Source organism: Montipora foliosa, chromosome 5, assembly GCF_036669935.1.
Source record: "Montipora foliosa isolate CH-2021 chromosome 5, ASM3666993v2, whole genome shotgun sequence".
Classification (NCBI taxonomy): domain Eukaryota; kingdom Metazoa; phylum Cnidaria; class Anthozoa; order Scleractinia; family Acroporidae; genus Montipora; species Montipora foliosa.
This window is the reverse complement of record NC_090873.1, coordinates 8,135,025-8,147,078: the sequence shown is the minus strand read 5'-3', so window position 1 is coordinate 8,147,078 and position 12,054 is coordinate 8,135,025. Positions and strand designations below refer to the sequence as shown.

General features: G+C 41.4%; 1 protein-coding gene across 1 annotated transcript in view; it reads left to right on the top strand.

The window, feature by feature from the left end:
- The first annotated feature begins 245 nt into the window (after positions 1-245).
- The window catches only part of LOC138003528 (uncharacterized), a 13,675-nt gene continuing 1,866 nt past the window's right edge, over positions 246-12,054 (top strand). Inside the window, exons 1-10 of the mRNA XM_068849642.1 lie at positions 246-765; positions 1,703-1,817; positions 2,295-2,414; positions 2,616-2,735; positions 2,933-3,052; positions 3,232-3,351; positions 3,727-3,846; positions 3,994-4,113; positions 10,836-11,390; positions 11,425-12,054. The exon at positions 11,425-12,054 is cut by the window's right edge and continues 1,866 nt beyond it. Of these exons, the coding sequence (XP_068705743.1) occupies positions 730-765; positions 1,703-1,817; positions 2,295-2,414; positions 2,616-2,735; positions 2,933-3,052; positions 3,232-3,351; positions 3,727-3,846; positions 3,994-4,113; positions 10,836-11,390; positions 11,425-11,702 (1,704 nt within the window). The 5' untranslated portion in view covers positions 246-729 and the 3' untranslated portion in view covers positions 11,703-12,054. The remainder of the gene's footprint in view (positions 766-1,702; positions 1,818-2,294; positions 2,415-2,615; positions 2,736-2,932; positions 3,053-3,231; positions 3,352-3,726; positions 3,847-3,993; positions 4,114-10,835; positions 11,391-11,424) is intronic.

The following is a 12,054-nucleotide window of genomic DNA, read 5'->3' as shown; positions in this document are numbered from 1 at the left end:
GAGGGGAAACCGGAGTACCCGGAGAAAAACCTCTCGGAGCAAGGGGAGAACCAACAACAAACTCAACCCACATATGACGCCGGGACCGGGAGTGCTCTCACCACTGCGCCACCCCTGCGGTTGGTTGTTATGTATAAAGTAAGTAGTGCAATAACTCATGTGAACTAGGTTTATCAGCCTGGCTCTTCCTGGCCCTGCTAAGAATGATTTTGATGCAGTGGAAGAGCTATACACCCATACTTGTTGGAGATTTTTCGTCGACAATAGTTAGATCATCCTTTGAGAAATTTTAAAAGAGCTCGGTTATTTAAGAGCCTCGTCATGGTTTTCACGTTACGTCATTGCCGCCATGTTGGTGGACGAAGACAAAAGACCTCTCATTAGCTCCTTTTGTTCGTCCACCAGCAATTGTATGTTATCCCATTGTTATCTGTTTCTCTAGAGATTGGCTGCAAACCATCTATCTCACAGAAAATAGCCGGCAAAGTTTTCAGTCGCGGTCAAACTCACAGTGTTGTCAGTTACGTAAACTTTAAAGAAGACAAATTCTCCTACTTAAGTATCACCATTCTTGGGAAAAGTCAAGTTGATCGGACGCCCCAGTGCTCGCTTGCCTGCTTGGAAACTCCGGCATGTTTTTCATACAACTTGGCTGCTAAACCGGACATCAACGGTAAACTGCTTTGTGAACTGCTCCCTTCGGACAAGTACAACAACTCGGACAAATTCATGTCCAACAAATTCTTTCACCACTTCAGCATCGCGGTGAGTCGAATGTCTTGGACTTTTATGGCGTATAGTGTGTTTTTTTGTGTTTTTCCTTTTTTAAAATTCTTGTTCATTTTTTTAAAAATCTTTTTATAGCGATAATATTGACAAAGCATAGCAAGCCATGACTACGATGCGTATTAAAAAATAGGTACGCATTGCGTACATGGGAATAGTGCTACCAAGAACGTTGCACACTACCACCACCACCACCACCGTCGCTGGTTGTCGCTCACTTCGTTTGTCCCCGAGATATAACAACCTCAGTTTATTGTACAAAACCGAAAGGAATAAATGAAATGTTAAAAAGCCAAACCGTTACGGAGCGTCGTGGGGAGCTTAAGCAACGACGACGGCGACGGCAACGAGAACGTTATCTCAAAATATAAACTCGCGTAATTGTAATCACTTCGTGATTGTTTTAACCGTTTTAATATGGCAAGGGAGTGGTAGTTCCTCTAAAACGACACTGGTCGGAACGGCGCATAATTTTGGAGGAGAAATGGAAAACTAATCCTCAGGTGCTAACGTTCTTCATAAAACCTCCAATTGGGGCTATTTCACGTTGTAGTTTGGCATACGACGGCAAAGAAATAGACAAAATTGAAAAACGCACGTGCAGGGCGTGCAAAGCTATTGTTTTTGCCACTAAATATGTATATTTGTGACGCTATCGTTGCCGTCGCGTTTTCGTTGGTTAAGCTCCCTAATATTACTTTATTACCTTGACCACCTTTTTAATAATCACTTCTCAAATTAGTTCTTGAATTGGAAGATAAAGGTTTCGCTGCGTTAAATGGAACTTATAAAGTCATTTCATGGCTTTTTCTCTGACTGAGGTTTTAGATAAACTCACAGCAATCGAGATTTAGCCTTACATTTCACGCAATTCTATTATAATTATATCAAATAAATTTCTTTCATTTCTTCATAGTCACCATGTAGCGGTTGGCCTTGTAAGAACAATGGAAGGTGTCTGCCACTGTACGAAGAGAACAGCTACAAGTGTATCTGCAACGCCGGATTCACCGGACAAGACTGCGGAAACGGTAAAATCCCATCTAACAATTTGAGCCTTACAAAATGTTCTGTTAATTCGTTTTAGCCAAGTAGCTCCGCTAATAATTTTACTGATGCCAAAGAATCGAACGTGCCGTTTTTGAGTTGAATAGCCTGATATCTAGCCTCTGAGCAAAAAAAGGAAACTAATTCATCTCATTTGTATCGTTCACATAATCTTGTCCAAAACATAAAATTATTAAACATTTGGGACGAGCAGGTCCAAAACGAAGGGATTGTAGTTGAACATGTATCTATCAGGTGGATTAATGTACAGCAACTTGCAGACAACTGAGGGCTTCTTTCAGAAATGGGATTGAAATAGATTTTTCAAGGCAATTAATTTAATGATGCGAGATCGCTCATAGATAGATTTTGTTGCAAGATCGAGAAAGGAACTATTAAAAACGCATTATTATTGAAAGAATCACCAGCTATTGGTTTTTCCGATATTTAACTTGTTCCAGACATTGACGAGTGTTCGTCTGAAAACGAGTGTGACAATAATGCCACCTGTACGAATACCATAGGATCTTACAATTGCACTTGCAAGAATGGATATGAAGGAGACGGAAGAAACTGCTCAGGTAAAGTTAAAAAATAGTCTAATGATGGTATTACCGCGACTGATGCTGACAGTATTGTTTTGCACGCCTTGCGTACCCATTAGTTACGTGATGTTTTGGCACACGTCGACCTCGTGGGCGGCGCCAAAAGTAGTAAGAATAAGGATAAGAGTTTGAAAGTGCAGTCCTCGAGTTTCTTTGGTTGTGTTCATTTGGTTTCAGATATTGACGAGTGTTCATCTGAAAACGAGTGTCACGTGAATGCCACATGTACGAATACCATAGGATCTTACAATTGCACTTGCAATAATGGATATGAAGGAGACGGAAGAAACTGCTCAGGTAAAGTCCAAAAAGTCTAATGATGATATCATTGCAACTGATGCTGACAATATTGTTTTGCACGCCTTGCCTTGCATGCCCATTAGTCACGTGATGATTTGGCACACGTCGACCTCGTGGTCGGCACTAAGAGTAGTAAGAATGAGGGTTTGAAAGTGGAGTTTCGAATTTGCTTCGTTTTGTTCATTTGGTTCCAGACATTGACGAGTGTTCATCTGAAAACGAGTGTCACGTGAATGCCACATGTACGAATACCATAGGATCCTACAATTGCACTTGCAAGAATGGATATAAAGGAGATGGAGTGAACTGCTCAGGTAAAATCCAGTCTAATGGAGGTATTATCGCGACTGATGCTGGCAGTTTTGTTTTGCACACCTTGCGTGCTTATTAGTCACGTGATGTTTTGGCACAAGTCGACCTCGTGGTCGCCGCCATGTTGTTTTGTTTGGAATGCTGTCCTTGAGTTCGCTTTGTTGTGTTCGTTTGGTTGTAGACATTGACGAATGTTTATCTGAAAACAAGTGCCACGTGAACGCCACCTATACGAATACCATAGGATCTTACAACTGCACGTGCAAAAAGGGATATGAAGGAGACGGAAGAAACTGCTTAGGTAAGGTCCATTCCAATGAAGGGATTAACGCGATAAATACAGAAAGTTTGTTTTGCACTCGTTGCGTGCCCATTAGTCATGTAATGTTTAGGCACAAGTCGACCTATTTGTCGCCGCCATATGACTAATTTAGCAACACAACTTTAACGTCGGTGGCGACGTCGCGCGCGGCAAAAATACCAATGCGAATTCAGAATACAGAAGAAAGGAGTGGATTCTACTCTATTCTGAATTCTCATTGGAATTCTTTCTGCGCGTGACGACGCCACTGACATTCCCGTTCTGTTGCTAAATAAGCCTATTATTTTGTTTGGAGCTTTGAGAGTTTGAAAATGCAGTCCTTGAGTTTGCTTTGTTGTGTTTACTTGGTTCTAGACATTGACGAGTGTTTATCTGAAAACGAGTGTCACGTGAATGCCACCTGTACGAATACCATGGGGTCTTACAATTGCACTTGCGAAAAGGGATATGGAGGAGACGGAAGAAACTGCTCAGGTAAATACCAATTTAATGAATGTATTCTCGCGACTGATGCTGACAGTTTTGTTTTGCACGCCTTGTGTGTTTGTTAGTCACGTGATGTTTTGGCACACTTTCGTGGTCAGCGTCGTTTTGAGTTCACATGGTTCACATGTGTTTCAGACATTGACGAGTGTTCATCTGATAATCAGTGTGACATGAATGCTACATGTACGAATACCATAGGATCTTACAATTGCACTTGCAAGAATGGATATGAAGGAGACGGAAAAAACTGCACAGGTAAAGTCCATATATTATCGCGACTGATGCTAACAGTTTTGTTTAGTCACTTTTTGTTTGGAAATCTAAGAGTTTGATAGTACAGTCCTCGACTTCTCCTAGTTGTGTTCAATTGGTTCCAGACATTGACGAGTGTTCATCTAAAAACGAGTGTCACGTGAATGCCACCTGTGCGAATACCATAGGATCTTACAATTGCACTTGCAAAAGAGGATATGGAGGAGACGGAAGAAACTGCTCAGGTAAATTTCAGTCTAATGAAGGTATTATCGCGACTGATGCTGACATTTTTTCTTTGCACGCCATGTGTGCCTTCTAGTCACGTATATCATATCTTTATTTACCCTCGGGTTTTAAAGTAGCTTGGTGTATCCAATATCTCCGAGCATTTACTCTCCCAATCACGATACATCACAGAGGACAGACCGCAACACCGGTAACTCCATGCCCTACTCGTCTCCCACAGGAGACGGTGCGCGGTGGCTCGTGATGCTTTTGCACAAGTCGACCTGGTGGTCAGCTCTATGTTGTTTTGTTTGGAATAAGAGTTTTAAAGTTCAGTCCTCGAGTTCGTTTTGTTGTTTTCATTTGGCTTCAGACATTGACGAGTGTTTATCTGACAACGAGTGTCACTTGATTGCCAACTGTACAAATACCATAGGATCCTACAATTGCACTTGCAAAAAAGGATATGGAGGAGATGGAAGAAACTGCACAGGTAAAGTCCAAAAAGTTCAATGAAGGCATTGTCGCGACTGATGCTGACAGTTTTGTTTTGCACGCTTTGCGTGCCCATGTCGTCACTATGTCGTTTTGTTTGGAGTGTATTCCTCGAGTTACCTTTGTTGTGTTGATTTTTGCTCCAGACGTTGACGAGTGTTTATCTGAAAACGAGTGTCACGTGAATGCCAAATGTGTGAATACGATAGGATCTTACAATTGCACTTGCAAAAAGGGATACGAAGGAGACGGAGGAAACTGCACAGGTAATATCGAAAAACGCTAATGAAGGTCATAGGGAGCTTAAGCAAGGACGATGACGACAACTACGAGAACGTCACAAAAGAATAGGTTTAATTAGAAAAACAAAACAATGGTTTGCACGCCCCGCACGTGCGTGTCAGATTTTGATACATTTCTTTGCCGTTCTCAGCCGACAACGACGTGAAATGATCAAATTTGAGGAGCATCTGCATTTTCCATCGAAACATCCACACCATTCATACCAATTTTGTTTGTGGAATATTGATACGTACTTTCCATGCCGAACGACTTGGAATAATCACGAGATTATCATAATCATATTTTAAGATAACGTTTTCGTAGCCGTCGTCGACGTCCTTGCATAAGCTTCCAGTTTTGTTTTGCACGCCTTGCGTGCCCATTTGTCACGTGATCTTTTGCATAAGTCGATCTCGTGGTCGTCGCTATGTTGTTTTGCTTGGAACGGTAAGAAAATGCAGTCATGCCTCAACTTCGCTTTGTTGTTTTCATTCTTTTTCAGACATTGACGAATGTTCATCTGGAAACGAGTGCCACGTGATTGCCAACTGTACAAATACTATAGGATCTTACAATTGCACTTGCGAAAAGGGATATGAAGGAGATGGAAGAAACTGCACAGGTAAAGTCCAAAGAGTCTGATTAAGGTATTATCGCTGCTGATGCTGACAGACTTGTTTTGCACGCCTTGCGTGCCCATTAGTCACGTGATCTTTTGGACACGTCGATCTCGTGGTTATCGCCATGTTCTTTTGTTTGGAGTGAAGTGTTCCAGTTGGGTTAAAAATGATGGTAAAATCTTTCAAAAAAAAATTAAATCCTTTTTTTTTATTGTTTAGACGAGATAATGATGAAAGTCTCGCCTTTGAAAAAGGAATTGTTTGTTTGTTCCATCATTAAATTCAGGGTCTTACTGTTTCTCAGACAAAAAATCAGAGAAGTGAACGACGAGTGGGAACGCGTTCTGGAATTTGCTAAGTCTTCCCGATTTTTGCTAGGGAGGGTGACCCGGCTGGCCGAGTTATCCTGCTAGGAGGGTTAAAACATAGCCCTGCTTAGTCTAGAGGCCAGAACTAGCAAGAGAACTTCATTTATTCGCAGCTTGTACATTCAAAATGGGTAACTACAACAACATGTAGTTGTACAGTGCAGTTGAACTACAGCCGGCTTTGTACAGTGTTACGGATAACCACTGACCACATGTTCCCCTCTTGGGGGGACCCTTACCCAATCGAGAACTTTTGTTCCCACGGGTGTCTTAAAGGCCCACCTTCAACAGACAGGCTTTTCAACCGTTTGTTTTTATTATGGAAATTCGCATTGCTTATCGCAGCGATCTAATTGGATTAATTTCAGCTTTGGCGGGTTTTCATATATGAAATTTTTTTCACAGCACACGATGCGTGTCGGTTGAAGGTGAGCCTTAAAGTGGTACTACGACCAAAAAAACAATTCTTTTTTTTCTTTGGATTTCGAAACTATGTTAACTAAACACTAACTGACCCAAGTTTTAAGTTCTGATTTTAAAGAGACACCTGTTTATTTTAACTGGAATTTTCTTATTTATTGGTCCGCCATTACTAACTTTAAAATCTTGAGAGAGCTGGGTCGAGGAGAAATGACGTCAAACACTCACTAGTTTAAGAATGCAATGCGTGTGTACGCGGCCGAATTAATATGCAGCACGGGAGTTTCGGGCTTTCGGACATTTAAAGGGAACCTCCACTAAAACAACAAAATAACTTTAAACCACAGAACATAATGTTTACAATTGGAATTGCTCAATCGTTTTCCAATGAAAGCGTTTGTATTCGAGAAAAATAATTTCCAAAAACGCTTATTTTGGCTTTCAAATTTCCCGGGCGCCGCCATCTTGAATAATTGTGACGTAACTTGGTTGCCCTATTGTTCCAGAACAATCGCTCTTTGTATCAGAACAATAGGGCAACCAAGTTACGTCACAATTATTCAAGATGGCGGCGCCCGGGAAATTTGAAAGCCAAAATAAGCGTTTTTGGAATTTATTTTTCTCGAATACAAACGCTTTCATTGGAAAAAGATTGAGCAATTCCAATTGTAAACATTATGCTCTGTAGTTTAAAGTTATTTTGTTGTTTTAGTGGAGGTTCCCTCTAAACCCGTGTTTTGCATATGTAATAAATTGCGTTTACACGCTGAAATTTTAAGCTAGTGAGTAAATGACGTCATTTTCTCTGGATCCAACCCTCTGAGGTCCAATCGGCCAGTTTTGAACGTGAGTAATGGCGGACCGTGAAATCCAAAACCTACACTCAAAATAAACAGCCTTTGGATAAAACTCAAAGCTCAAAATTTTGCCAGTTAGGTGTTAAAGTTAAGCAAACACGCTTTCAAAATCGGAAGAAAAAAAGGAAATGATTTTTTGATCATAGTACTACTTTAAAATTGACGCTAAATTAAAAAAAAAAAAAGTAAACATTTTAGAGGTTTGTTCCCATCCACGAGGACAATATAGAGATGACGCCCTATTCTTCACTTAATTAAGGCTGTCTTTCTAAATTTTGAAGATATAGATCTTCTAATAACCTAAAAATCTGAATAACGTCTACTTTGCTGTGCATGTTCAAGCCAACAATAAGCGATTTAAAAAGCACCGCAGGGGTCACGAAGACCAAAGAAGGGTGTTGTCGGGACATTGGGGACACGGTGTCATTCATTCTCATCACCACAGTCCGCTTTTTCTTTCGGTCAGTGCTAAAAACACGGACAGCCGGCCACTGCCAAGGCAGGAAGTCTGCTACTCACGGACTTCTAGCTCTTCTGCGCATTCTCAGAAATTTGCAACAATAACGGTCGTCAATGGTTACAACATGATAGCATTACTTTGACTGCGCTTATGTTTGCTTGTCGCCAGAGTCCGTGTTTTTGTGGCTGACCAAAAGAAAAGTGGGCTCTGGGGACGAGAATGGGTGTCATTTTAAAGTTCTTGTCTAAATCCTTTTTTGTCCAATTGCACCAACCACTCTGCTTTCGTCCTTAACCTCTATTATGCTCTTCTGAATCCCTTATCCCAATGTCCTAACCACCATTAACACCTGCAATGCTATTTAGAATCTATCCCCGTTCGAGTGCTTTCACTATTGCCTATATCCCGTGGCGCGAGTTCGAAACCTTTTCCCTTCAAATAAACCCAACCCATCCACTGCCCGTCAAGGAAGGCGTTTGCCTTTTTTTCTCTGTTTCATTCACTGGTGTTCCGTCGTTCCGGAGTGTTCCGTGTTTGATGTTCCAGGTTTTAGCACATGCCGTACATAAACGTCTGTTCAGTGGTCCATTGCTTCTCAAATGGCGATCATGACGGAAAAGGGAACGGCAAGCGAAAGCTCCAAAACAAATTTACGTAACATGCAATACCGTTGGACCCGTGAATTTAATGGTGGAACAGATACTTAATTTGTTTTTTACAGGTGACACTTTCGTTATCATTTCGTCCGAACGGTAAACAACTAAACATGTTTGATTTGTTTAAAAGATTTTACCATCACTCTTAGGGGGTCATAATTTTCACGTTTTTGGGTCTAAGGGGTCTTTGTTTTCAAGAGACCCCCTATGAGTTCGCTTTTTTGTGTTTCGTTTGGTTCCAGACATTGACGAGTGTTCATCCGAAAACGAGTGCCACGTGAATGCCACCTGTGCGAATACCATGGGCTCTTACAATTGCACTTGCAAAAGAGGATATGGAGGAGACGGAAGAAACTGCTCAGGTAAATTTCAGTCTAATGCAGGTACTATCGCGACTGAAACTGCCAGGTTTTTTTTGCACGCCTTGCGTGCCCGTTAGCCACGTAAACCATATCTTTATATTCCCTGGGAGTAGTAGCTTGGTATATCTAATGTTCTCAAGCATTTACCCTCCCTACCACGATACACCACAGAGGACAGACCACAACACCGGGAACTCCATGCCCTACTCTTTCCGAATGGCGTGTGGATTCGTTTACGTCCCACACGAGACGGTGCGCGGTGGCTCGTGATGTTTTTGCACAAGTCGACCTGGTGGTCAGCGTTATGTTGTTTTGTTTGGAATAAGAGTTTTAAAGTTCAGTCCTCGAATTCGTTTTGTTGTTTTCATTTGGCTTCAGACATTGACGAGTGTTCATCTGAAAACGAGTGCCATGTGATTGCCTACTGTAGAAAGTCCAAAACGTGTAATGAAAGTACTATGCTGACAGTTTTGTTTTGTACAGCTTGCGTGCTCATTAGTCACGCGATGTTTTAGCACACGTCGACCTATGTTATTTTGTTTGGAACTTTAATAGTTTGAAAATTCAGTCCTCGAGTTCGCTTCATCGTGTTTATTTGGTTCGCTTTAGGGGAGAAAATGCAAAAATGCAATTTACATACAGTTTCTTCCATTTAAGTTTTCCTCTCCTTTACTCACCCATAAAATTGCCATTGAAAAGAGCGAGAGTTGAACAGCTAACCCTAACGCAAACCCAAACCTTAACACTGATGACATGATTTTTTACACTTACTCCATCATTAACAGGATTCCATTGTGACCTTCGGCTAAAATACTAGGGAGTTTGAGAAACCATGACGGCTAAGGCAACATGGCAATTTAATTTTTTGGATTAAGGAGGCTCGAAATATTTTCACCTTTTTTACACAAACATACATATTCTGTTCCTAGATATAAACGTCTTTCATACACGCACAAAGTTGGCACGGCAGAGATGTGCTCGGCACCCCTATAACTTTCTGGCATGTGCGCCAAAGTTCTGTTTACACACGAAAAAGTTACCGTGCCGTACCCGAAAAGCATAGGTACGGTACCGAGATTTCGGAGTGCCGTGCCAGATTTTTGTGCTAGAGTAAAGCGAGCTGTAATTAGGGTGATCCGCCATTCCAGACGAAAATCGGCCAGGGTATTAAGTACACATCAAAGATTTCTCACATAATATTTCCCTCCAAAACACTGTTACAATGGCAACGATATAAGGAATTTCATTGAGCCCAAAAATGAACATATATTATCTTTTTTGAAAAAAACAAAAACAAAAACAAGCGGAACGGTGAAATCATCCCATACAGCGTTACTGGGTAATAGGGAGTTTAAGATCTACGACGCGACGGCAACGAAAACGTCACACATTTTGCATACTTAATGAGCAAAAACAATAGCTTTGCACGCGCTCTGCACGTGCAGTTTTCATTTTTGTACATTTCCTTTCACGTTTTCGGCAAATCTGTCGTAGCTTCAACACCGCACCTCTTAATTCAGTTCCTGGAAAGTTACACTAGTTTTTAGAAGTAAGACAGGCCGACATAATGACGAAAAAGAGAAATAAACCTGAACTTGCAATTTTAAATGACGTTTTCGTTACCGTCGCGTCGTAGATCTTAAACTCCGTAATGTTAGAAATAATCTCTACAATATTTAGAATTCAACAATATTAAAGAAAAATCAGTTTTTAAAAAAATAAGTTATAAGCCTTTCAGCTTTGATAACGAACCAAAGACATACAAGGTGGACAATGTTAGTTCTAGGATTCTTTGCCCGTATTGTAAAACATGAACAAGATGGATCAACCGCGAAATCGAGTTATCGTAAAGTTATCTTTTGAAGTGACGTTTTGATTCCCGTAGAACTTTGTACTGTCCACCGAGCGGGGATTGGGCTGAGGAGGGGAAAAGAAGATTTTTGTTTTCTGTAATACTCGTTTCTTTCAATTACCCAGGATTTAAGGCAGTGTTTACGAATCTTGGATATTCAGGATGGTTGGGTCCAAGACGGTATTATTGGAATAGGTATCGCAGTCTACCGTATTATTATTACAGAGGCAATCACCATGAAGGTCAAGTTACAGTGGTCAGAGGTATACAGTGGTGGACAGTTCCGTTCACTGGCGATTACCGAATTGAAGCAATTGGAGCTGCAGGGGGGTACGATTACTACAGACCCAATAGTACAAAGTACCGCGGAAGAGGAGCTAGGATGATAGGAACTTTTAGCTTAATAAAAGGCGAAACCATTCAGATACTCGTTGGTCAAGAAGGTGGAATAAACCACAACCGTTATGCCTTAGGAAGTGGTGGAGGCGGAGGTACATTTGTAGTCAGAGGAACGAAAACACCATTGATAGTAGCTGGAGGGGGAGGGGGAGTCAAAAACGTGACTTCAAGGCATTCAGGATGTGACGCATCTACGACAACATCAGGTAACACTGGGTACCAGTCATGGAAAGGAGGAAGTGGAGGACACGGTGCTACTACTGCTGACAGGGGTTGCTCAGGTAAGGGTGAATTGAAGATATGGTGGTCCGACAGGACTTGGCGGAGAAGGTGGCAAAGGATTTCATCAGGGCGGAAGAGGTGGAAGAGGCGACGCAGTGGGTGCGTATGGAGGATTTGGAGGTGGTGGTGGGGCTTATGGAGGTATGGGAGGGGGAGGTGGTGGAGGTTACTCTGGAGGGGGTAGTGGGGACGAACTACCCAATACTTGTGGGGGTGGAGGGGGATCTTACAACGCTGGCAAAAATCAAACAAATGAGTGTTGTTTCAATACGATAGGGCACGGTAAGGTAATATTCACATTTAGGCTTTGATAGATTGTGCTCGCAAAAGTTGCGTGATATGCTACTAGTAGTGCTCGTATATTTCTAAAATTATGCTAATCATTATGCTAGCGCGCTTTTGTAAATTATGCTCATTTTAGCAAACAATTCAGAAGTTATACTTCTACTTTTTACTTAAAATTTGGTAAACATTTCATTGACTATGTAACAAACAAGTAAATGGCAAACACGTTTGTCCTATTTAGAACTTAGAAACTTTACTAAAGTATAAATTCCCTGTGTGGACTGGTTGTAATGTAAAGTAATGTATAGCAGGCAGTAAGGAGAATTAACTTTCAGATCTTGGGAATGAAAAGAGTATTATTAACAAGCGGTGGGTATG